Consider the following 26973-nt stretch of genomic DNA (forward strand, 5'->3'; position numbering starts at 1 on the left):
CCCCCCCCCGAAAAAAAAATAATTCTATTATAAACACACACAAAAAGAGAGGAGGAGTACTTATTTAGTCTGATTTGGACTCTTCAAACAAGTTTTTGATCAAATCATTTTTCTCCTAATAGTTTGAGAATTTTCACAACTTGAACAAGTTATAGTTTATGCAACTGAAAATCATTGAACTTCTTGTCAAGTTGTTGCAAAAGTATATATATGCCAATCAAAAGGAGTACACACTAATTATATAGATAGTCTTCTCGTTTGATGTTGAGTTATTTCATTCTTCTTGTTGCATCATTTTTGTTGATCTATCTTATTTACAGACCAAAAAATATTGTAATTGCATAATTGAACAATTCTCACAATCTTCCTTCTTTTAAGAAGAATAAAAAACTAACAAATATGTAGTTTAAAAATGTGAAAAAAATTCTCTATTTGTAGACAAGGATAGTATGAAAAGTTGTGTATCGTACCTTATCAAATAGCCACAGTCCCTTACAAAATTCACAACCATTCAAAAGTCACAACTCATCGAAAAAGTCGCAACTCTTTAAAAAAGTCACATCCTTCGGAGAAGTCACTACCCGTCATTGTGAAAAAGGTGTCATCTTTTAATATAATATAGAACAAAGAAATAAATAAATATAAATTAGAGAAGATATACTAAATTGGGTGGTTGAAGTTGAGTATTATGGTAATTTAGTATTAAACTTATAGAGTTCATACTTTTAAGGTACTATAGAAGATTTAGATGGATGAAGAAGACATTTGATTTAAGGACAAACAAGCAACATGAAGTCCCCCCACCCCTAAAAGGTCATTATATTTTAAATAGAATAAAAACAAAAGTACAACAAATAAATAGGAAACAAAGGAGTACATATTAAATCTAGTTTGGACTCTTCAAACAAGTTTATGATCAAATTCTTTTTCTCCGACAGCTTGAGACTTTTCACAGTTTGAACACCAAGTGGTAGTTTGTGCAACAGAAAATCATTGAACTTTTTGTCAAGTAGAAGTTGTTGCAAAAGTGTATTTATGCCAATGAAAGTGAGTACACATTAATAGTCTTTTCGTTTGACGTTGACTTATTTCATTCTCCTTGTTGCATCAATTTTTGTTGATCTATCTAATTTACCAATTAAAAAAGATTGTAATTGGATAATTGAACAATTTTTAGAAGCATCCATGTTTTAAAAAGACAAAGAATAAAAACACACAAAATCTGTAGTTTAAAAATGTGAGGGAACTCCTCTATTTATAGCCAAGAAAGAATAGTATGAAAAGTTGTTCATCATGCCTTATTAGATAAGTCACAACCCTTTAAAATTTCACAACCATTTGAATATATCACAAATCATCAAAAAACTCAAATTCTTTTAAAAAGTCACAATCCTTCGGAGAAGTCACTACCTGTCAATGTGAAAAGGTGTCATATTTTAATATATAATATAAAAAAATAGAAGATATACTAAATTGGGTGTTTTATGTTGAGGGTATTATAGTAATTTAATACAAGTTAGAGAATCCATGTTTTTAAGATAGTATAGATAGATATATATTATTGAAAGTAATGAGAAAATTATTATCGATGTAAGTCAGCAAAAAGTTAATGTTAAACGAAGTATATCAAAAAGATTGGGAACATTGCATAGCATATAATTTGGTAAAGCATAGGCTTTCTTTTATGCAGGTTTAGTTCCACTTCAGTTTTATTCCCCATTCACCTAAAAGTTCTGTCGTTCCTCGTGTCTATGAAATCATTTGTTTTGCTATAACGATATCTGGTCAAGATAAACTAAACATTCATGCTCTCAAGTGTGTTTTCTAATTATTCTTGAACTTAGAAGGGATATTGTTACCACTCACTTGATCTTCATCAATATCCTTAGTCAGCCAATGACACTTTTCAGAACTCAATCTTATCTTGCAACTTCCTGTGACCGTCTTGACATCTATATTTTTTACTTGACCACCAGTAAAGCTATTAGTAGTACGAGTACCTCTCTTGCATTTCTGCCACTGTGCCACCGCTTGACTCACTTTGTTTTATGTCCATATTCACCTCTATACTCCCTTGGTCCATATATTTTAGAAACACTTCTTTTGTTATAACTTGAAACCTGAGAAAGACAACCTAGATCCTCATGATCTAAGTGTGTAGTTTATGATTATTCTCGAGTTTAAAAGGAATATTGTGATTACTCGCTCAATCTTTTGTCGATACCCTTGGTCAGTCAGTGCCATATTTCACATAACAGTCTTATCCTGAATCTATTTCAAACCATCTTGACATCTTAGTTATTTTATTTGTACCAGCAATGTAGTCCTTATAAGTACCTCATTACGTTTCCTCCCACAGCATCATCACTTTTGACTTATTACGCCACTGTTCACACCAGGGTTATATGATCCATACCCTGCAACAGATCCTTAGCAGGTTCCGAATTTGTCTCCCCAAACAGCCCTCTAGTGACCGTTCATAAAGTTATTTGTTCTTCTCATAATCCTCACCATAAATATACCTGTTTGAGTGATCATTGTTTATCATAAGCATATTATGCTTTCGTGTTAATCTTGTCTTATTCATTTTCTTGAATCTACAGGAGTAGCTCTTTCCAATCAGGCTAATAACAAGCTACGATGACAAATGTCTGTTTTACATTCTATTGATACTTGGGCAGTTAATCTTATGCCTCCACGGAAAATATGTTCTTGTTGGTCACAGTGAAAGTTGGGATAGAGATCAAATTGATCAGCTCGAGGCATGTTCCTTGTGATTTGTGAAGGCCATTAATAAGATCTTCTCACTTGATTATGTGATACATTCTATCCCATGGTAAAAATTGCTTCCTTAAAGCTTCTTTTTGTCCATGGATGTTGTTCATCATTGAATTCTTCAGGAGTTGATATCAAGAACACATTTATTTGCAAGCATATTGATAATGAAACACATGAAGCAACACCATGTTCTTTAACTCAGGGATGTTTAGTAGTCTTGTATGTTGTTTAAGGTTGATTTCTATATGGTCTGAAGTAGTCTTCTAAGGCATGGTTTGGTAAGTTTAGCATGGTTATTTAAGAGTTTGAAATGATTGAAAGTTGATGACTGCCTGTTTGGACAATATCTGGTTGAAGTTGAATAATATCTCCTCAACAATTCTAAACCTAGGCAGAGTAATATTTTCCAGGCTTTAGGTCGCCAAGTCTCATTTAGATATTGTTATCTCACAATGTTAGTATGCTCTTGACATTCCTGGAGAGACATAAATGTGCACTTAGTGGACTCATTTACACACTTACAAATTTGAATGTTAAAGGTAATGGTTAGGGGGACACATTTAATGATGCTAGGTAATTAAAGAAGTTGGTTGAAAAGTTGAACTATCTCCCAGTTACTTCACATGATAGTCTATTCGGTGGTCTTTTGGACGTACCTCATATAGATTAAGCAACCACTCAAAGAATTCAGACTGAAATGATTAACCAAATGCATTTAAAACTAGTAATGATATTAACTTGAACTTCAAAGTGTATCTTATATAGTATTGAATGAGAGAAACAGACATATAAAAATTGATTAACACTTTGATAGAGATAAATATATTTAAGATGACAATCTCATGAAGTGAAAAAAAGTCAAATGATTAGCTTGCTGATATATTTATCAGATCTCTCACCAATTTAAGAATTATTTATGTACAACCACCTTCGTATATACAAGTACAACTAGAGGATTCGATAGAAGAAAATGGTTTATTGTAACAAGTTATACTTGATGTAATATAGTATTAGGCCTTGTTTGTTTTCATTAAGACCAAAACATTTAAATCTGAATGCACATATAAATGAATAAGATGTCTCCCACACTAAATGATTAAGACAATTTGTTTTTCAACATTTCAATGTGCATAATTCATATATTAGTAACATGATAAATATACAATTCAAATAAAAAATCAATTAAATATTAGAAAGAAAGTAATTTCTAAAATATAAAATCATTATTTGATTAAAAATGAAATATTTATGTTCGCTCGTGATGGTAGAGAGGGGTTGTAGTAGTGGTGATGGTAATGATTGGTGTTGGTAGCTAGTAATAGTGGTCATGGTGGAGGTGGTGTTGTAGTGACTGGCATGTTGGTGACATGACGGGTGATAGTGGTCGTGGTCATGGTGGTTGTGATGATGAAGTTGGTTGGTGTAAGCAGTAGACAGTGTTGATGGTGGTGGGCTGAAGAATGTGTGGATGTGTGGTGGTTGATGGCGATTCGAATTGTGATGATGGAAATAATTGGTAGTAGAAATTCACCGCAGTGTCCTTATAAGAAGATCAAGGACTAGGAGCATATTTTTTTTGCTCATCTGGATGTAAATATGGGGGACTGCGCACCCATCGTGTAGGTTGTTATTAATACACAAAAATGTTACAGTTCAAAAAAAAAAAGAAACGGACCGTAGTGGTGGAGGTGGAGGTCGCGGTGGCGAAAATGGATAAAATTATTGATGGAGGTGTGGTAGCGATTATCAATTGTCGTTGGCAGCAGTGGTGGTAGTGGGTGGTTAGTGACGGTATAGTGATTAACAATGGTGGTGGTAGTTGTGATGACAAAGGTGGTTAGTTGCGGTGGCTGATGATTGTGGAAAGAGTGGTGGCGAAAATTTATCTACACAAAAATACCTCTTAATGATATTAAGACTTGTTCAAGATCTTAATAATAAAGACCTATTCTGACCAAATTAGTGCTTAAATCTTAATGTAAACAAATTCACTTAATGATCTAACGTCTAAAACATTCGGATTCAGACCTCCATTAAGTAAAAGCAAAAGAGACGTGTCTCACATTGGGTAGAGGTATCATGTATATTGTGAAGTGTGTGTAAAATGGATATGTGCACTCTCTCAATATTCTCCCCTGTCTCTTATTTTCTTATAAGAAAAGGACCAACTGAAAATGGATGAAATAGTTAACAAAAGGGAAAGATGCAAAATACAGAAGACATCAAAACAAACGAAAATCATACCTTATAACTTTCAGGCCTGTCACTTGCTTGGCAACAGACGGTAATTAAGTACAAGATCTTCAGGTTTCTTCCATATATAGGTCCGTACAGTTGCTAAGCTCATTTCAGGGGATAAAACCTGGTAAAGAAATAAAATTTCATTTAACCAGAAAGCACTGTGGGCATAACCTGGAACATATCCCCACTTGGGCAATTGTGTTTGAAGGCAGCATATACAAAGATTGATGTGGCAAAGCCAATAATTTTTATTATTTTTTTGGAGAATCCGTAATGATGTACCATGATATATTGCTAAAAGTTCAAATATAAGAAGCTACGATCTAGAGTATAAAAATGAAGAAGCAAACTACAACAGTGCATGATATTAAAATCTTAATATGTGAAGCATCTCAAACCTAGAAACAGAAACCTGAACTTGCCTGGTTATTGCACAGGATCTCTATAGATGGCTTATGCTTTTGCGAAGGCTTCGGCCCAATCCGGGATGAGTCATCCACTCCAGTAGTTCCATGTAAACCAGGAGCAAAAGTCCCATCCGAGTTTACGCTATCCAAAGGCTTGTCAAGAACCAACTTTTCCACGACATAATTGATAACCTGGAGAACAAAATCAATACAACTTGGAGACATTCATTGTTTATCCTCTGTAAGTGTTAATTAATTACCAGAAAGAACTTCTGGGTGATTATAGTATCAAAGAAAGCTGAACCTATGAAACTTTTTGGAGCTCTTTCGACTTCAGCAAACATAACTCGCTTTCTTTCCTTTTGAGCCCAAAATTTGGAAGTAGTATCTGCATCTCACCAAATGGTCAATGAATACTAACTTGAATCAAGGATTGCACCTCTCTCTATCTCTCTTTATCCAAATGTGTGAGCATTTTATATAGTGGAGGTATAATGTCAATAATGGGTGGTCATCTTCCGTCACTTTTACAATTTTGAATTGGCAATGCACGTTACTTGAATATAGTTCTATTTTCATTTTTCCAATAATGGTGGTGTTCATACCAACAAGGGTTAAACAGAGATGAATAAATCACACAGTGTTTTTGTCAATAATGGGATTTGAACTTTGGTATCCAAGATTTGCACAAACTTCTATTTTATCATTTCTTTGTTCTGAATCAAAAATAGAACAGTTGAGTAAATCTTAACCACTTCATTGACCACCAGGTCACATCCTTGTATGCTATTATAATCCATTCTTTAACATCATTTTCTGTCCTCATGGTATGAACCTAGACGAGATGTTAGATTTGTTATCCATTTGAAAACTATAATGGAGATATGGCTAGTGACTGTAAAATGACATTTGTTTGGGTAATGTGAATTTTTTAATGAAATAATAACATTAAAAGAAAGGATCCCTTGGACAAATTATTTATGTGGTGCATAAAATAAATCAAACTTACAAAGTTACAACAACAACATACCCAGTGAAATCTGGAGAAGGTAGAATGTATGAAAACCTTAGTAATACCTCGGGGAGGTAGAGAGGTTGTTTCCAAAGACCCTAGGCTCAAGTGCAACAAATCCGGGTACATAGAAGACAGAGACAAAGACGAAAATAAGCTGAACCAAAAAAAATACTAATAATATTTCCAACTCCTAAAGTTCTTTATCACTCTCCTTATCTTATTAACACTATGCTCCTTCCCCTGGGAACCAACAATCATCTTCTTCATTGCAATTTTTTTCTTTTCCTGAATAGTTTGGGAGTCACATGGGTGATGCCTCAAGATGTGAGAAGTTACTAATTTGCTGGCAAGGACAGAGGATCCGGAAAAGGAAGAAGCAACTCTGGTAAAGTATCCCATTGATTATTATGCATCATGTAGTTATAGTTTGAATGAAAGATAGGTGTGTTGAAGGAAAGATACAACCTCCACCTTTTGTAAAGTCTAGAGGCCTTCAATTTGTTTATGCATGGTATAGGAGGAATACGCTGGACTATCCAACTTCTCTTTTGGATTTTTGGAAGCTTTTGATGTTACAAGTGTCGAGATGATCTGAACTTCTCTTTTATACCACTGTAATACGTTTTTGGTGTTGTTATTAAAATACCTTGGTTATCACTCCTTAATTATCTAATAGTTAATTGCAGTAATTTCTCTTCAGTAGTAGAAGTTATTTTCTTGTAATAATGCAGTTATTTTCCTATAATAGTGCAGTCTTGTAATTACATTTAAGTTAGGAAGTCATGTCCTAGTTTCTAGGGATAGTTATTTTATAAGTATTGTATTTAAACTATCTGGTGACTGAGAAAATATAAGCAGAAAATTATTCAAGTTTTTGAGTTCTTCAAACTTCTCTTTTAACGAACCAGCACCATAAGTTGTAGGAAGAAAACATCATATTAAATATTACAGCGCCCCATAACAAGATTTATAACTGGGGACCATAACAACTTGGTATCAGAGCCGGATGTTATGGGAGATCAAATTCAACATCAACTGCTCAATTGGTGAACTTATTTAAACAAGAACGTGCAACCAATATAGCGAGACACGAAGCAATAAATGCTCTCTTAGATACACTCAGAAAAGATCTAGCGAATTCGAAGGTTGATTCTGAATCAACAAATCATACCAATCAGAATCGGAGCTTGAAGGATAAAAGTGGAGTGGCAGAAGGGTCAAAACCAAATGCACGAGGAAGTTCTTTTATTCCTAGGTATACAACGTTGAATTTTCCACGGTTTAATGGCCAAGGGAACCCTTTGTGATGGCTGAACAGATGTGATCACTTTTTTCGACACCAACAGACTCCAGATGAAAGAAAAAGTTAGTCTTGCTTCTTTTCATTTGGAGGGGAATGCACAACTTTGGTTTCTTCAACTAGAGACTGCCTGAACTGTCTTGGGATGAATTCAAACGTTATTGAAACCTTCGTTTTGGGCCACCAGTCAGAAGTTAGAAGTAAGGAGAATTGGCTAAGTTGTGCCACATTGGGTCCGTGGAAAATTAGCAAGAAAAGCAATTAATTTCGAGGGCTAGTATAGTCACACAGTCATAAAAAATTGAACTTTATATCAGTGGTCTTGCTGTTATAATAGAAATAAGTATTTCCTACTTAAAATAGGAATAGGAATAAGAATAGAATTCCTAGTTGGAAAAGGATTCTAATGTAGTGTCTATAAATAGAGTCTCAATGTAACAATTTCGATACACAATTCAATAATATTTTCTCCAATATTTCTCACATGGTATCAGAGCATTGTAAGAAAAATAAAATAAATTTAAAAAAAATACAATGTGCAGTTTTTCCGGTAACCTAGTTGTTGTCCGGATAATTAATATTTTCTGTCAATGTTTTCAAAAAATATTTTCCGTCACTGGTAATTAATCACTTTTGTCTGATAGTTATTATTCACAATCTCTTCCAGCTATTACTTTAGCTAATGGGATCCAAACAAAATTAAAAGGGGTTGGAAAAGCCAAACCCGTATCTTCTGTCACCCTAAACTCTGTTTTATGTCCCTGGTTCTCCTTTTAATCTAGCATTGATTAATCGTTTGACGAAAGCCATACGTTGTAGCATAACCTCTTTTGATGATTATTTCTCATGCAGGACCGCAGTACGGGACAGACGATTGGAACAGGATATGAATCACAAGGCCTTTACTATCTTACCTCTTCTAATTCCTTAACAGCATGCTCCATTACAGATTCCCCATATCTAATTCACAAACTTTTGGGACATCTAAGTCTATCCAAACTGCAAGAAATGGTGCCTAGTTTGTCTAGTTTATCCACATTAGATTGTGCGTCGTTTTAACTTGGGAAACACACTCGTGCTACATTTTCACGTAGTACTAGGTCGTTCAGAGTCTATTTTTTCATTAATTCTTTCTAATATTTGGGGCCGTAGTATAGTCAGTTCCACCTTAGAATTTCATAATTTTTTTAGTTTCATTGATAATTATTCGAGATGCACTTGGGTTTTCTTAATAAAAGATCGTTCTGAGTTATTTTCTATATTCAAAGGTTTTTTTTGCTAAAATACAAAATCAGTTTGGTGTTTCTATTCGTACTTCCATAGTGATAATGCCTTGGAATACTTTTTTTAGAAGGTAACAGTCTTGTATTATAATCCAAAAAATCAAACCTGCCACAACTTGTTACAGGTTTATTAATTATAAATGAGTATCAGGAAGATCTTCAATCCTAAATAAACAAAAATTACAAGGTGGTGCCAAAAGCATTCATTACTGATTGTAGATCGTCCATATACTCCTGTTTACACCATAAATGAAATAAAACCAAGCAATTCATCTTCATGTTCTGGATGTTGTTACTTTTGTTTTGGAAGCATTTGAGGTTCCTCTCTTTCCATATAGACCACCAGATACAAGGGGGATGATTTCCATCTTTCTTTGTGACCAGAAATATAGACGAAGCTACTCCATATCTTCAGGGCCTGAACAATATTTCTTGGCATCACCCAAAGTAGGTCCTTCAAATTGATGAAAATGCTCCACAAAATATTAGTGATCCTATAGTGAAGAAAGAGGTGGTTGACTATTTCAGCCTCTTCTCCACACAGGAAACACCTAGGACTCAGTTGGATACCCCTTTTCATGAGGTTCTCCTGAGTCAAGTAGGCAATTGGAGGGAGTCTTGGTGTATCTTTATATGAAATGTATGAATGGATCATTATGTGAAGTAAATGAAATTGTGACTTAATGTCTAAAGTTAAAAAAGCATTTTAAAGTTATGTCTTGTATGATAAAGTTTATGAATGATGAATGTGGTGTGCTTAATCTAAGGGAACCCTCAAAGAGCACTTGGTGGAGGTAGTAGTATGGGATGCTACTTTCACATTGAACTTGTGTAATTTGGGAGTTGCCTTGGAGAAGGGCACTTATGTGAAGTCCTTAAATGTAAGCTTGTTTCTCTAGTGTCTTTGTTATAGAATGTGGACTTGTTACCCGTGCGAAGTAAGCTTATGATCGGTAGTCTTGAGGATCACTTAGGTGTGTATTGAAGGGATTGTATAGGCAATTCCTTCATGTCTTACCTTAGTGAGCCTTAGGATAACCTTGGTTAGGGAAACTTCTGGGGAAATGAGTTTACTATGAGTTGATATGAAATGGGTTCACTATAAAGTGTAGTTTTATTCTAAATTTATGGAAGTTTTACTTCCTATGTCAAATGATGATTCATCTGTTTTACTACTATATTCATGAACTTTTTACCAAATTCGCATGAGAGTTTTATTTCTACTAAAATGTCCTCTTTTACATGTGTTTTTGCATAATGTCATACTTAGTACAATGTTTGTACTAACCCCATACTTTTCTATACTCTATAAGTATAGGTTGGAAGCAAGTGGAAGTTTAGAAGGCAAAGCTTCTCAAGACTCGTTATGTCCTCATATATTTGAGGGCATAGTCTATATTTCTTTAGTTTCTTTTATTAAGACTTGTATAAGACTTATTGTGTATTTTCTTTTTATGTAAAAGGTCGTGTCCCTAAGATATTTAAGATGTGCGTTTAAGTTGGCTTGTGACAACGAGACGTACTCCTTAGTATTTTATAAAAGATATTTCCTTACTATTATCATTGTTGTGAAAAGTTTTAAATCTGCACTACTTTTCATATCTTATGTAATGAACGATAGTTATGAGGCTTGTACAAGACCCCGAAGGGTCAAGTACGCCTTATGACGACTCAAGAATCTCCCTTCTTCTAGGGTGTACTTGCGGGTCGTGACAAGAAGGATGTCCGTTTTTATGCGAATAGACAAGATAAGAAATAATCACATCAAATAGATGGTATCTCATAGAGGATAATTGAAAGAACCTAGTATGGATTAATCTTTCCTACATAGACAACATACGCAAAGCTCCATAGTTGCAAGATTACAACAACTGAAGGTGCTAAAATAGGATGAGGTACACTTATAATCACTTGGAGAGAAATTGTCACAAAAAAATTTATCTAAATTGGAACAAACGTAAACTTAGCAAAAAAAGAACATAACTAAAGCAAAGAATCTATATGAGCAAATATAAACTAAGAAGAGTTAAAGCTTATGTGATTTTCACTTAAACTGGTGTTTGCCAAGATTCTATTATTTCTGCTTAAATACTTGTACATTAGTCTAGGAACAAGAGTACCATTTCGGGTACCTCTAGACTTAGAGGACTCCAAGTTATCTTAAAAAGATATATCATCAAGTACTGGAAAGAAAAGTCACAGTAAAGCAGAATAGATGCAAAGGATTCATATAGCTTGGGCATGAGATATAAGTGACACTCCCTCCATCCTAATTTATGTGGGGCAAAATGTTTGACTGGGTATGGATTTTAAGAAGAAAAAGATTTTTGAAACTTGTTCTAAAACAAGCCATAAACATTTGTCTGACTTCAGAATACGTAACTATCCAAGCAGAAATAAAAAACCACTTCATGTATCCATTTGATGACACTCCCCCAGATTGGAGATATTAACCATGTTCCTGAAGATTAGCTATAACTTGGCAGCCGCCTGATAGTATCAGGATAATTTACACATCATACTTTAAGTTTTAGCAAGTTATGGTACCATAAGAACAACACATTCACATAGATAGGCAATCCTTAGTTAACTGACCGAAGAATCATGGCCTTTGCAGCACATAGTCTTTTTCAGCTTTTCATTTCGCTATCTGATGCATCGTCAATATTAAATCTCCGAAGACTACTGAGACTATTAGGGTTTTACTTGACATAAAACTAGAGCAACATGGAATCTACATCTCGAGGGATAACCATGGTACAGGTCTAGTACCCAATTAAAATTGAAAAATCCGATTGGGTAACTAGGAGCATAATTTATAGTGATTTCCTTATGATATTTATATTTTGAGTTGTTTTTTGCAAATTATATGTGGTGTTCCAATAGGAGGTGTCCAGGAAAAGGAGAAGTGTAAGTCTCCCACTAGTATGGACTATTAAACAAAGAGTAATTATTAGCCACAAGGACCCTTTATCATCAGGACAATTAAATTGATTCTGCATTGCTATCAAACTAAAGATACTTACTTTGTGAATTCTTAATATGCGAGGTGCACTCAGTTTGCCTTGGGTAAGGATCTGGACAGTAGAACCCTCACATGGATGCAAATAAAAGCTACATCTGCAAACCATATTATAAGAAAGGGGTTATATCAAAAAGTAATTTATCACAGCCAGAGGGAACACATAAATAGTTATGCTTTAAGCATACTTGGCGCAAAAAAATGGAATAAAATACCGAAATTAGCAACAGATTGCTTCTTCAAAAGTGAGATTGCAACTGCCTAAGACTTTATTTAAAACTTAACAACTATATAATTAAAATATGCAATTCAATGATTGTCAAGAAAACAAATATGCAGCTTTGAAGATTTACTTGGTATTTTCCCTGGGAGGCAGGCGATTGTTCATCACACAGTCTATAACCCACCAAGGCATGTCCTTCTCATCTTCAGTTCCATCTAAGTCAGTGATCTTTTTCCTCCAAGAGCCACTTTGAGAGCCCTCAGTCATGATAGATGGAGGAGATGCTGAAGAAAATTCAAAGGGGTGGAACACCGCAGAATCATTATCAGTGTTGCCTTCTACTTCCACTCTTGAAGTAGTCAAAATCCTTGTAGATACATCTTTTCCAGATGGAACTTCTCCAATGATTGATGATTGAGATCCAAATTTCTGCCTTCTTTCGATTAACCAATGGACCAACAGCCCTTTAAGTGTTTCTCGTGCCAAATTGACCTATAATTTGAATGCACCAGCGAACAAAAAAATTAATCCTCTGTTAAGGTGAATAAATTAAACTTTATTGATATAACTGATAAATCTTAACATTGGTTCAAACACTTATCCATTCCACTTGTAATACAACATGTAAAGCACAGGAAGTGTAGGGGCTGGCACTCACCGGTTCAGTTTTTCGATTTTTCAGTTTGGATAAGTACAAACCAAAACTGTCTTTTTAAGCTTCAGATCAGTTAAAATTTGTTTGGTTGTTCAATTTAAGGTTTCAGTTGGGCTTTTCCAGGTTGTACTTTTCTACAAAAAGAAAGGGCTGAAAGCATATTCTCTTCAGTTTTTTCTTGCGACTAAAGGCCTAAACTTGGCTTTCTGACCTTTTTATCAGAAAACGGGCTTAAAATGATACCTCAACTAGTAAAAAAAGAAGTTACTATATAGCTTTTTCTTCATTTACTTATTTTTATTTGGTCTACATACGATGAAAATAGCACTTCATTAAGGAGGACGAAACTAAACTTTAGCAAAAATTGATAAACGCAGAGTCCCTCATTTTGCGATTGTTAGCTACTTGGTTCAAGCCTCACAGGACCCTTTGACCCATTATTCTACTTCTCCTAACAGAGCTATGGTTTTGCAGCAGAAATGACGACTCAGTTTCTCATGCTTTCTTTACTCAGTGTCCTAAATTGCTCCTACTTCTACATTTGGAAACAATTCAATTTAAAGGTCCCGTTTTACTCTTAATAAGAAGCTTTTAACACCACACAAATGTAATGGAATAATATCACATGTTACTTAAGTTTTACAGTCACACAAATATTATAGTATGTTTAAGACTAAGATCTCAACTTTCAAAAATCTACTTTTCTTTTTTAGACTTTATGTCCAGTCAAATAGGTTCACATAAATTGGAACAAAGGCATAAACGCCGACTATCCTTTTGTCATACGACATGAAATTAGACCAAGAAGAATCTTTAATTTGATGCGGACTAATTGATCAAGAGGAGTGAAATGATGTATCCGTCCCTATTGGACTTTCATCTTTCCCAGTCCTTAATAAACAAACTTAATGAAAAAAGAGCTAGATGAGCCTAAATCAGGTAATAAAATGGAGCAAGGTTATCGAATGAAATGTGGATATGGGACCTGGAACCATACGGTGAACTGAAGCAAAAGGTTCATAGCAGGAAATACCTTGTCATCTTCAGTTTTCCCAGGGATATTGAGATCGGCAGAGTACATCTCAGCAGAAAAGCATTGTGGATTATCCAAATGTACAGACAAGCATCCGAGCCTAGTGTCCACAGTAAACCATGCAGGGATGCTTACCTGAACAAGCAAAAGGTATCAGAAAAAACTCAATGAAAAGAAGGAGAATTGCTACAATGGTTCTACTTCCTTACCATCTCAAATAATTCTTCTTTTTTCTTGTCAAATGAAACCTACACCAAAAATAATCAGGTAAAAAAAACATGGTAAAAATACACATTATGAAGTAGGCCACAAAAGAAAATAAAATTTTAAAAGAAGAAGAGGAATATCATCATCATTTCAGAAAAATAAGAATGTATCCTCCACACATGCCATTGTTGCTAAATTGATCTCAAAACATTTCATTCTAACCTCTCCGTAATTTTGAGTTACAGTCCCTCTTGTGACCTCCCACAACTTAACTGTATCAGCAGTATCCTTTCAAAGGAACAATCCAATATCAGTTTATTAAATCATACTTCTCTAAATATAATAGAACCTCATTAAGAATAGTACGCCATTAGCCACACAATTTAATGCAAAAGTATCATTTTACCTTGGTTAGGACATGTCTTCTGTTGTTCAAAATCTCATGCTGCACAATTCCTGGAGTTCCGTAAATGCTAAAGGAAGGTTCTTTAAAGATAGGTACCTGCAAAAATATCCAATTCTCAACTTTCTAAAGATTAATTTATTATCTTTAGAAAGGAAGAAGGGCTAATAATGATGGAGGAGCACACATTGAAAATGAATAGTCAACTTCTAATCTGACTACAAACTTCTGATCTGCATAAGAAAGAGCAATTGCATGTATAATGCACCATGTATCTATCAATAATCATAATCATAATAATCTAATACAAAGTAAAAGCTGTGGACGCAAAAAATGGACACGTGGCCACAAATCTGCCCCTTTATGTTGATGAAAATCAGCCAAAGTTTCACCGTCTCCTTACAGTGTAAGAATAAATTATTTATTGTCTCTGCCTCACATTCACAAAAAAAGCATCTGGAGCACAACTGGAGGCCCCTCTTCATACGGTTATCCTGAATGAGAACAGATTGTTTTGCTAAAAGCCAAGTAAAATTGGCCACATTGAAGGGCACCTTAACTTTCCAGATCATTTTCCTTGGACCAGTAGCTTGGTTGAGTGTGTCCCCGCAGTGAATTTTTGCAAGCTGGTCAAAGAAGGGGAGCCAAGGAGTGAATCAAAAAGTAGGGGGAGGAAACTAATCACCCACTTATAATGAAGCTCAATATCCTATCATGGAATGTGATGGGGCTTAACATGGAGGACAATAGAAATTTGGTGAGGAGAAGATTACAACAAGGGGGAGCAGATATTATAGTTTTGGTGGTGACAAAATTAAAGGGCAGTAGAAGATCATATTCAACAGTTAGGGGGTAATAGATGGATGGGAGAAATTTGGATGGAGGCATTAGGTGGTAAAGGGGGCATAATTATTATGTGGGATAAAAGGTCTTGGAAGGGGGAGAAGGTGGAGAGTGGAAATCAGATGATCACTTGAAAGTTGAGTGGCATTAATGTAGATCTCACTTGGATTCTCACATTAGTATATGCTTCATGTTATAGAATGAAAGGTATGAGTTATAGGAAGAGTTAGGTGCATTGCAGAGCTTTCGTGAAGGCTTTATCAAAAAAAAAGAGAGTTTTGTGAAGGACCATTCCCTTCAGAAAAGACAAATTGTACTAGACTTTTAGGAGCAACGACAGACTTCTCTAGCTGTATCAATGAACTAGAGCTAGTAGACCCCCCTTTATTTGGGCGATCTTACACTTGAAGAGGAGGGTCAAATCATAGAAATGCATCAAGGATTGAAAGATTCATGCATTCATTTCCTCGGGATGAATTGTTTAATCAAATAAGACAGAGTTCCTTGACTAGTTTGGGTTCTGACCAGAATCCGATTTTGTTGTCATGTGGGGATGAGGTCTTCAAGAGATCATATTTCAAGTTTGAAAAATGGTGACAGAATGTTGAGAGGTTCAAATCCAAAGTACAAGACTGGTGGAATTTTTTTAATGTGACAGGAAGAGCAGACTTCAAGTTAGCAACAAAATTGGAGGCTTTTGAAAGCAAACGCAAAGATTGGAGCAAGGAGAATAAAGATAACTAGAGGGCTAGAAATGATCAACTTCTGGGGCAAATTGGAACTTCGGAAATCATACAAGAGGCCAGCGCTCTTGTTATGGTCCCCGATTATGGATCTGGTTATGGGGTGCTGCAATATTAAATATAATGTTTTCTTCCTACGACCTACGGTGTTGGTTCATTAAGAGAGAACCTGCGATCTCTTGAATTTGAAGTACTCAAAAACTTGAATAATTTTAGATACAATACTTATAAAATAACTACCCCTAGAAACTAGGACATGACTTCCTAACTTAACTGTAATTACAAGACTGCACTATTACAGGAAAATAACTGCATTATTAAAGGAAAATAACTAAAGAGAAAATAATGCAGTAAACTATTGGATAACTAAGGAGTGATAACACCTCTTACTGATGATGAGTTAATGATGAAAGCACAATGTGCCATGGAGTGTGAAGAAACAGCTAGAAATGAAGAAATCCATTGGATACAGAGACCTAGATTTCAGTGGATCAAAGAGGGTGCAAGAACACAAAGTAACAGAATGGCCGCTGCGTGTATGTAATGACCCTTCATGTAATTTTTGCCTTAATGCTTTCTTTATGTCGTTTAGAGCTTTTCTATAGACACCCCCAAGTCATTTATGACTTGTTGGCACTGACAGTTCGGTCGCCTAGTTGTTTGTTTGAATTTTGTGCAACTTTCCATGTTTTAGATGCCTTGAAGCTTGAAAAATGATTTTTAGTCAGTTCGTTAAGCAAATGACCTCAAAATGGAATTCTGAGAGTTTCCTCAGCTCCGAAATGGCCAAATTAGGCTAGTATCCCGGTTTTCAAAAGTATCGAGGTGCGAGTCTGGACAATCAGGCATTTTAGCCATTGAAATTTGGCATAAGGTTGACTTTGGTCAACAATCTTGGAAAATGCGCTCGGATAAAAATTTCATCAACACGGTTAGCTCCGGAATGTTGAGTTTGGTCTAGAACGACCTTTTGTTTGACTCCCGAGGCCTCCGGACTCATCCGAGCCCCCCGGTGGATTTTGGTTAAAAATGGCCTTTGGAAGTGAGACCCATTTTTTATTGAGATGACCTCTAATGGAAATTTCGACTGCGTCTTTGAGTCTGCAATGTCGATTTTAGTAGGGTACAATATCTGTTTTGTTTTTATCGGGTTCCGAACGAATTCCGAGCACCCCGTCGGAGACTTTGAAGAAATTAGCCAAAGCTGAAATCTAGTGCAGCTCTACAGCGACCAGGTTTTGGCTTTAACAACCAGTTTTTTGGTGCTTTTTAGTGACCAGGTTCGCCTTTTTAAAACCCCAAAATTCAGCCTTTATCCCTCATTTTAAAGGCGTGATATCTTGAGCTATAGAGCTTCAATTTGGGGGATTTAAAGGCTAAGTTGTGAGATTTTTCAAGGATAAACACATTTGTGAGCTCGGAAGCTGCTTTGGGACCTTCAAATTAAATTTTCATTTTCACCAGCTGGTCATGGCTACTTTGTGAACTCAAATTGTGGGATATTTTGGGACTTGATTTCTCCCTCATTCTAAGTCCGAATTTGATTATTCTAGTGGCTATTTTGAGTGGTTTTTCGAGGAGAACGTTGTGGTGTTGTCGGAACTCACTGTAGACCACCCGTTTCTGGTAAATTGACTGATTCAGCCGCTGTCCAATTTCTACTTCATGAGAAAATTCGGGTTTTGGTTGCATGTTGACATTGTGTTATTTCAAGGCCCCGAATTGTGTCCCATTTTGGAACACAAGTTCGGGGAGGTGTTTAAGAACCTATTTTGGGGGTTGATTCCGAAACATTCAAAGTGGGTCCTACTTTTCCCGTTTGACCCCAAAATTGGTCCATCCCTGTTTCTTGCGATATTAGTGTCTACGCGACGATAATAATGTTGTGACTCTATTTTTGATAGTGTTACAGCATTTCGAGGCTGTTCGAAAAGGAAAAGCACCGGAGGAGTGATTTTTGGAGCGCGCGTGATGTGCCTACAGGCAGGCTATGCTTTCTATTAGATTGAACTTGAACATGTGAATGCATGTTGACTATTTGGGATTTGGGTTGGGTAGTTATTGAATCATGCACAGATGTTTAGAAATCATGTTTTCGGCCTATTTCGGGAATTATCGGGTAGCTGTGAGCATGTTGTGTTATTAATTGACCCTCTTTGCTATGTGGAGTACTTGTATGCTTGATTACTGTTTATTTGAAGTATGTTGGGCCTTAGTTTAGGTTTGACTAGGGCTTGCTTTAGAAATACATGATCCGGAATCGGTAGGACTTAGTTTTGCCCCGACGACGCTCGACCGGCTTAAATCCTTGTAGACTGGTGTAGAAGACCTGAGTCTGATAGTTTGGGCCTTAGCTATGCGATGAGCTTGCTCCGGCGATAGTTATCCTTACTTCTTCAATGTTACGGCTTCACAAGTTACGTAGGTGACGAGTTCTGCTCCACAATTCGAAGTTGATTTTTGATTCGGTTCCAAGGACTTACATTGATATGCTAAGTGTGGATGGCGTTCCACGGGTATTTATGATTATGGATAGATAGAGACTCTTTCAATAGCTATATTGGCACCTTTGTCGGGCATCCGGATTCAAGGCCCAGCCTCGACTACATTGATAATTTTCGAGGAGCATCCGATTCAAGGTCCAGCCTCGATCATCTGTATACTTATGTAGAGAATCCGGTTCAAGGTCCGAGCAGCAGTAGTCATCGTTTATCGAGTTTGGAGCAGTCTGATCTAGAGACGGGGGTGAGCACACAACGTTTTGTACTATTTCAGTCTCCATTTGTATATATATAGACTTGTCTTTTCCCTTTCAGGATAATTCAATTTTTGTGGTCCACTTTTGGGAATCGTACTCGCTTTATTGGAGCTCTGTACTAGTGACTTCTAGGTTCTGGAAGGGATCTTTATTTGTATATATGTTTTAGTTTGCTTTCGCGTATTTATATCATTAAATTAAATTTTGTCTACTCTTGTTTAGTTTCTACCCTAAGACCCATTACATGTTCCGTGTTACGGGTTGGCTTACCTACTGGTGGGTTATAGTATGTGACACCATGACTCGAGAAGTTGGGTCGTGGCAATGTAAGAGAATCAACACTATAGATTCTTTGATGATCGATGGGATTATGCCTTCTGATTCTATGGAGTTAAGAGGTTCATTGTAGATTTCTATCAAAATCTTTACAAAGAATCTGAAAGTTGGCTCCAAATTTGAATATTTTTTATGTCCAAACTATTACTATGGAGGAACAACAATGGCTTACAAGAAGGTCTGAAGAGGAAGAGGAGTTAGAAGGGATCAAAATGTGTGCAGCAGACAAGGCACCTGGCCCGGATGGTTACACAATGATTTATTTTTTGAACTTCCTGGGAAACTATAAAGGGGGACTTACAGTTGACCTTCCACAATTTCCGCACTCATCAAAAATTTGAAAAATGTTTTTATGCTACATTTGTAGCTTTGATTCCAAAAAAGGTGGGGGCAAACGATCTAATTATGGCATTATGCTACACAAACTAAATATAAGAAAGTAGTCACCGAAAAGATACACGGTGACCCAACTTTTGCTAACATAATTGTTGGCCAAACGAATTGTATATATGGGTAATAGTCATCCGCCAACAGCGGGAGCTCTTTGATTTTCTATGAAGATCGTAGAGGCTTTGATACTATGTGAAAAATATTAGAAAAGAATTTTATTCAATTGTGTTGTGTATCTACATTACTACTGATAGACCCTATTTTTAGACACTACAATATAATCCTTTATCAAATAGCAACCTACAAACCATTTTTGTTCGTGTTATTATTCATATTCCTATTCTTATTACTTTTACTATTCCTGTTCCTATTCTTATTCCAATTTCTATTCTAAGTAGGACTGTATACCTATTCCAATTCTAAGTGTTATCACACATAATGATGATGAGGAAATCACCTTGAAACATCACCTTTTTCGGCACTTTCAGACTAAGGATCTTGGTCGATTGAGGTAGTTCTTGGGCATCGAGGTTGCTCCACCCAAATAAGGATTTGTCATTTCAGAAAGGAAGTATGCACTTAATATTCTTGAATAGACAGGAATGACAAATGTAGGCCTATAGATTCTCTAATGGATTCAAATGTTAAGTGCCTACCAGGTTAGGGGGGAGCCTCTTACCGATCCTAGAAGATGGAGGAGGTTGGTAGGAAAGTTGAATTATATCACACTGAATCAAACCGAAATTACTTTTCTAGTTAGTGTTGTAAGTCAGTTCTTCAATTCTCCTTGTGACAGTCATTCCAATGTCGTTATTCGCATTCATTGTACATAAAATTTGCTCTAGAGAAAAGACTACTCTATGAAAACGGAGAACTGAGAACATGAGAAGATCATTGGATATTCAGATGCAAACTTGGCACGGTCACACACTGACAGAAGATCCACTTCTGGATATTATTCTCTAGTTGGGGAAAATTTGGTGTTTTGAAAAGTAAGAAACAAAATGTGGTTGCTAGATCTAGTGTAGAAGCTGAATATTGAGTTATGGCAGTGGCAACATGTGAACTCATATGGATCAAACAACTATTAAAGGAGTTGAAAGTTGGAGATACCGAAGGAATGGAACCTGCATGTGATAATGAATTTGCACTTCACATTGCATTTGATCAGATGTTTCACGAGATAACCAAACACATACAGATTGATTATCATTTTGTTAGAGAAAGAGTACTATGGGGAGACACCGTCAAAAGGTTCGTGCGGTCATGTGATAAGTTTGCAGATATATTTACCGAGTCCCTAACCGGTCCAAGAACAAGTTATATATGTAACAAGATTGGCACATATAATTTGTATGCACCAGCTTGAGTGGGAGTATTAGAATCCTGGGAATATTCTATAGCATGTGTAACGATAGTAGGTAGCTTGATTTACTCTAGATTTAAGTAGGTATTCGTTTCCTTTCCTCTTTTTTCGGACAAGTAAACCTAGTTATTTAAACCCCAATAGCTTGTCGGAACAATCAAGCTTAATTTTCTCTAAAACTCTTATTTTCTCACATAAACAATCGACAATAAAATATTTTAAGGTGTCCTTATTTAACAGGCTCCAGTTTCCAAGTCTCATAAGCTCAATTTATCATAATGTCCATGCAGAAAACAGAAACTATTTTGAACCCATGACTGCAATTGCACATGTATTCAGGCATGTCTGTTGTAACCTCAAGAAAGATATTATATAAAGATATGTTGGAGTTAGCTCACAGGTGTAGATCCCTCTATTGAAACCCTTGCCCTGGAAAACGACAAGTTTCCAGCTAAGAACGAACCCCCTCTTTCGAAAACTTTATGGGGATTATGCACTTCTGCTGGCCACTTATGTACTGAAGAATCAGTTGTGGCCACCCACATGCTATCACCATGTAATGCTAACTGCAAAATAGGGTGATCCTTTGTACAAAGCAAGACACTTTCCCTTGTTGCCAAATCTGTTAAGTACAACTGCAAGTACAAGCATTTTTTCGTCAAGAGGATGATTCGGTAAGCATAGAAGTCTAAGAAGTTGGGAAAAGAAATCAGCAAGAGAAAGCATGTTCGATAAGTTGTAAGAGTCCACTTACAGAGAGATCTCTTCCTCCACTATAAACATGACTAAATGTTGGAGTGCTAGCAAGTGCCCATACAGAGTCAGTATGCACAGCATACGAATGCACACACCTCTGCTGACCCAGATCCCATAATCTAATCATTAGAGGCAAAGTAAAGTTCAACGCTGATATAAAAAAAATGTGCAAATAACACTTGCAAGATTTGGACAGCAATGAGTGACTGACTACTCCTAATAAATATGATTGAATATAATGAAGCCAGGCATTTTTTATTGCATGTTTCTCATCAACTTGGCAATACTTAAAGATTCAACTACCCTCAACCCACCCCTAGTATGATACAAGCACTCCTTACCTAATCATGGAATCAGAGGAGCCAGACAAGCAGAACCTACAAAAATACAGGATAAGGACATCATTTAAAAGAACCCAAAAAATCACATTTACAAAATACAGCAAGAGTTAAAGCTCAATCTTCATATGCAATAGCGAACTGTCAAAAACCAACAAGTGTGGGAACTCAAAACCAAGAAGAAACATCTAATAACCCACATGAGACAAATGACAATGTTACTTTCTCAAGGCTTAGGTGAAAACAAAAAAACATTTGGTCTCTATCAAAAGACAATGATTAAAAAATGAGAACTATGCTTCTACTTTTGTTGGACAAACAGAAAACAGAAAAACAATTTGGCACATGCATCAAAATAAATCTCTCACTAGGCAACATAGTACATATACAATGTTTACCAACTAAAACACGAATAAAATACATCCAGAGCCAAACTGATTAATTGCTTGTCTTAATTGAACATAAAAAGGGCAAAAGAAACATATATTCTCTCCGTTTTAATGTAAGTGTCTTAGAGCCTGTTTGGCTCAGCTTAAAAGCTGGTCAAACTGACTTAAAAGCTGGTTTTTAACTTATTTAACTGTTTGGCAATACTTAAAATAACTTATTTTAAGTTAAAAAAAACTTATTTTAAGCCAAAAGTTAAAAGCTGGGGTAGGGGTGCTTTTTTTTTTAGCTTATAAGCTGTTTTAAGTTGACCACATTTTTACTTTTTTGCCCTTAATATTTTTATACAATCTCCAAATTACTCACATAACCATAACATCTCTTTCTTCCATTTTTCCCTTTTCACGTGTGGATGATAGACAATTACTATTACTAATGAATGAAAAAAAAAATCTTAAATCTTTCAAGTAATCTATTCAAATAATATATTGTTAAAACGTAAAATAAGTTGCACATATAACTTAAATAAAAATTTATATTCCTCTTAAATAATTTGTGATAATAAAGAAATATGTGAATGATAGACAATTATTATTACCTATGGATGAAACTAAAATAAAATCTTAAATCGTTCTTTGATCTATTCAAATTATATATCTTTAAAATTTATAATAAGTTTATATTCCTCTTATAAATAATTTGTGATGAGAAAGAAATATGTGAATGATAGAAAATATAATTATTTATGGCTGTAAAATATAAATTAATTAACTTTTATTATGTTAACAGCTTTTAAGGGTATTTCAGACATTTTGATTTAAAAAGCTGCCAAACACATCAACAACTTTTTTTTTAACTTCAGCACTTTTATCCAAACGCATAACTGCTTATTTTAAAAATAAGTTTCAGCACTTCCAAAAGTACTTTTTTAAAGCTGCTTTTATTAAGCCCATCCAAACGGGCCCTTAGTTTGATTAAGTACGGAGTTTAAGGAAAAAAAGGAGAACTTTTTAATCTTGTTGTTTTGAATTAAAAATAAGTGTATTTGCCATAGTGCCTTTGAATCTTGTGGTCTTAACAAAACATGTAGAATTTACCCTTCGGAGTGGCCCAGTGGTTTGAGCTTGGGACTTCCATGTTGGAGGTCTCAAGTTCGAAACCCCTTGCTTCGAAACCCATTGCCAGCGAAAGCAAGGGGTTTGCCTTCTGGGTCGAGCTCGTCGCACCAGGCTTGCCTGGTGCGGGTTACCTCTCCTATGTGGTTTGCGAGCTGTTGCCATAGGAGCGGGGTTTTACCCTGTGTGCACCCAAAAGGGTCGCGGCTGCGGGTTTTTCTTGTCGTCAAAAAAAAAACATGTAGAATTTTGGAATTAGGGCCATAAAATATAGAAAGAGACAATATTTTTAAAGAGATTAAAAAGAAAAGTAAGACACTTCAATTGAAACACATGCGGTAGTAGTTACATAAATGTGGACTACAAGTGTAACGTCAAATTTTCTTTTTGCTCCACAACATCAAATTTTCTTTCTCATATAAAATGACCTAAATGGTCCTTAACATATGGGTATTCATCCTTTATTTTGGTGCTTAATGTATTTCACTTGATCGAAATGGTCCATAATGTACAAGAAGGTGTTCATTTTAGTCCTTAATGTAATTCACTTGATTGAAATGGTCCTTAATGTAACAAAAGATGTTCAATTTGGTCCTTTACCCTAAATCTAACAAATTTATTTTTAAAAAAAGTATAAAAATTTAACTAAGGACCCTATGTGGCTAACAAAAATCAACATTGTTGCCTTCTTTGTTATTTCTAAAGAAAAAGCTCCAAAAAACTAAACAACATTTCTCTGTTTCTCCCACAAAATTTACTGTTCTCCATTTTCTAAAATATTATTTCACTGAGCACCGATTATATTTTTAGCAAGAGAATATATTAATTTTTTGTTGGAGAAATTAGAGATAATAGTGTTAGATTTCACGAAATTCTCTTTGGAGCTAACAAAGAAGACAGCAATGATGGATTTTATAAGACACATAAGGTCCATACTAAACTCTATTTTTATTATTTTTTGATAAATATGTTAGATTTATAGGGTAAAAGACCAAAATGAACACATTTTGTTATACATTAAGGATCATTTCAATTAAGTGAAATACATTAAGGATAAAAATGAACACCTTTCTCATACATTAAGGACCATATCAATCAAGTGACATTCATTGAGGACCAAAATAAAGCATTACCCAAACATTAAAGACCATTTTGGTCATTTTGTCCCCATGCATTTCCTAATGTCAGCACCGAGACATACTTCATCCATCCCCACCATAAACATCTAGCAATCATATTTGTCAATGTTTCCGTTTCGCACAAGGGTCGCCTCGCTTTGAAGCGCGCTTTTCACAACACTGGACGCAAAAGATCCGGCCCCCATCCCTATCTATATATGTGTGTGTGTGCGCGAGAGAGAGTGTGTGTGTGTTGTGTTCTTTAAGACAAAAGCTATGGGTGAAGGTGCACATGCCTTAGCACATTGATGCCTACACTAAAGAGCCAACTGAGCATAAAATCAAGACACACGCTATCTGAGCTTCAGCGACCTTCAAGGCTTAAGTGTGCTTTAAGCAAGCCCTAAAAACACTATCTGCCACTCTCGTAACCTAGAGGAAATGAACAAACATTTGTTCCTCTTTATATTGCTGGAGTGTCAAGTAACATGCATCAATGATACTTGGCTAAACCTATGTATCCAAATCCGTCTTCCACCATTCTTATCGGAGTAAATATCAACTATGCATCATAGTTGAAGCCAAATGCTTCTAGCTGAATAACAATTGCAATCCGAGCCAAAAATATCTTTAAGGCATCATTTTCCCAGCATACCTGCCAGTAGAATCAAGAAGTAGCGCCCTAATATTATCTGTATGACCTTTTAGCTTCATGGTCTTCGAACCAGTTCTTGGATCCCACACTCGCACAACCTTAAAGAAACTCAGAAAGTAGTTATTGCTACAACTCCTTTGGTAATATAAGAACAGTACATTTTGAAAGATAAAAAACTAACCTAACTACCAGAATATACCTTCTCAGTTCCACCAGAAACAAGAAGGGATCCACTGTCATTCATTGCCAATGCATATACTGACTCCTTATGGCCTTTTGCAGACACAGGAATATATCCTTGGGACTTGGTATGCAAGGAAATGGTGTTGCTCGAACTATTAGGGTGGACGCTTGTAATGGATACTGAAGTTCCTGCACCACTGACACCATTTGAACAGTTTTCCGCAGTTGCATCACTTGACTTAGATGTTGGGGAAAGTGCACCTTCAAGGTCCCATATGTAAACCTCACCACCAAGGCCAGCAGATGCAACAACATTGCTCTGTCATTAATGATAATGAAATGGATCAGAAAGTAGACTTAATTAAATCCACATTCAGCCTGAATATTCAAGTCCCAGCTTCAATTGAAGTTAATGATTCATTACAGTATTTATGATGCCAACAAAGTCTTGCAGAAGAATTTTACATTTTTTTCTGCTGAAGCAAGGCAAGTGACATAATCAGAGTGTTGACCTAGAGTCCTGGTACAAGATCCCTCAGATAAGCCATTCCATACCTGATAATCCAACAGAAATTTCCCAACATCAAAAGAAAAAAAATTCAGAAAACAAGTTGCGTAATGAGAAGTAATAGAAATGTGTGTAAGAAATTGTGAGCAGATAGGAATACCAAATTTAGAGGCGAACATAAATACCTTGACAGTGGTGTCTGAGGAGCAGGAAACCAATGTGTTATTGCCTGTAAGAACAGCGTCATTTACCTGCACAACACGAATCACAACACAACTTCTAAGTTATACATTAGAAACATAACAAACAAAGTATGAAAACAGCCAGTTACACAACAAAAGATATAGCATATGGATGACAGGTCAAAAGCACATCCAGGCATATCCTAGAGAGCAAGAAGTTTTCATCAAACAAACTAAATTTCATTCTAAGAAGGGCCACTTCATGAAGTATCTGAAAATAGAATTTGGTGGTCTTCATTTGAGAAATAGGAAAAACAAAAAGAAAAAAGAAACCATCTGGTACAGCCGGATCAAAGTCAACTGATTCTTATGTACCATATGGTGGATATGACTTTATCTAGTAAATGCCCTTAAACTGATGCTAGTGCAGTGGGATTCAAAAGGCTAGGACAATACAAGACCTAGCGAGGAAAAAGAGAATTTGAACAGTACCCAATCAACATGGGATTCAAATGTAGCACAGCAGGTGGCACCATCTTCAGCCAATGCCCATCTCTTTAAAGTCCCATCTCTACTCCCGGTAAATAGGTACTCAGACCCACCGGGTGAGGACGACTTCAACAAAGCCAAGCAATTTACACCAGCACAATGCTGAGACAGAAATAAAAAGAAAGAACAGTAAGCAATCACTCAACAGAGTATTAAAAATGAACGACCTAAAAGAACTT

The 26973-nt window shown here is 35.8% G+C and overlaps 1 protein-coding gene across 8 annotated transcripts in view; it reads right to left on the minus strand.

Moving 5' to 3' along the window:
* Positions 1 to 26973, minus strand: part of LOC107028575 (WD repeat-containing protein 48-like) — a 44193-nt gene that overhangs the window by 10992 nt on the left and 6228 nt on the right. For 4 of the 8 annotated variants that reach the window (XM_027918821.1, XM_027918824.1, XM_027918825.1 and 1 more), the window contains exons 3-18: positions 26738 to 26896; positions 26249 to 26314; positions 26021 to 26110; positions 25572 to 25874; positions 25373 to 25470; positions 22101 to 22136; positions 21758 to 21878; positions 21402 to 21638; positions 14571 to 14666; positions 14387 to 14452; positions 14167 to 14205; positions 13958 to 14092; positions 12400 to 12761; positions 12051 to 12144; positions 5442 to 5618; positions 5023 to 5140 (exon numbers count right to left, since the gene is read on the minus strand). In XM_027918821.1, the coding sequence (XP_027774622.1) occupies positions 5042 to 5140; positions 5442 to 5618; positions 12051 to 12144; positions 12400 to 12761; positions 13958 to 14092; positions 14167 to 14205; positions 14387 to 14452; positions 14571 to 14666; positions 21402 to 21638; positions 21758 to 21878; positions 22101 to 22136; positions 25373 to 25470; positions 25572 to 25874; positions 26021 to 26110; positions 26249 to 26314; positions 26738 to 26896 (2178 nt within the window). In that variant the 3' untranslated portion in view covers positions 5023 to 5041. Of the gene's footprint in view, positions 1 to 470; positions 606 to 638; positions 1411 to 5022; positions 5141 to 5441; positions 5619 to 5730; positions 5815 to 12050; positions 12145 to 12399; positions 12762 to 13957; positions 14093 to 14166; positions 14206 to 14386; positions 14453 to 14570; positions 14667 to 21401; positions 21639 to 21757; positions 21879 to 22100; positions 22137 to 25372; positions 25471 to 25571; positions 25875 to 26020; positions 26111 to 26248; positions 26315 to 26737; positions 26897 to 26973 lie in introns of those variants that run through there. The other 4 variants (XR_003579811.1, XM_027918822.1, XM_027918826.1 and 1 more) reach the window with 4 other exon arrangements.

Source organism: Solanum pennellii, chromosome 8, assembly GCF_001406875.1.
Source record: "Solanum pennellii chromosome 8, SPENNV200".
Classification (NCBI taxonomy): Eukaryota; Viridiplantae; Streptophyta; class Magnoliopsida; order Solanales; family Solanaceae; genus Solanum; species Solanum pennellii.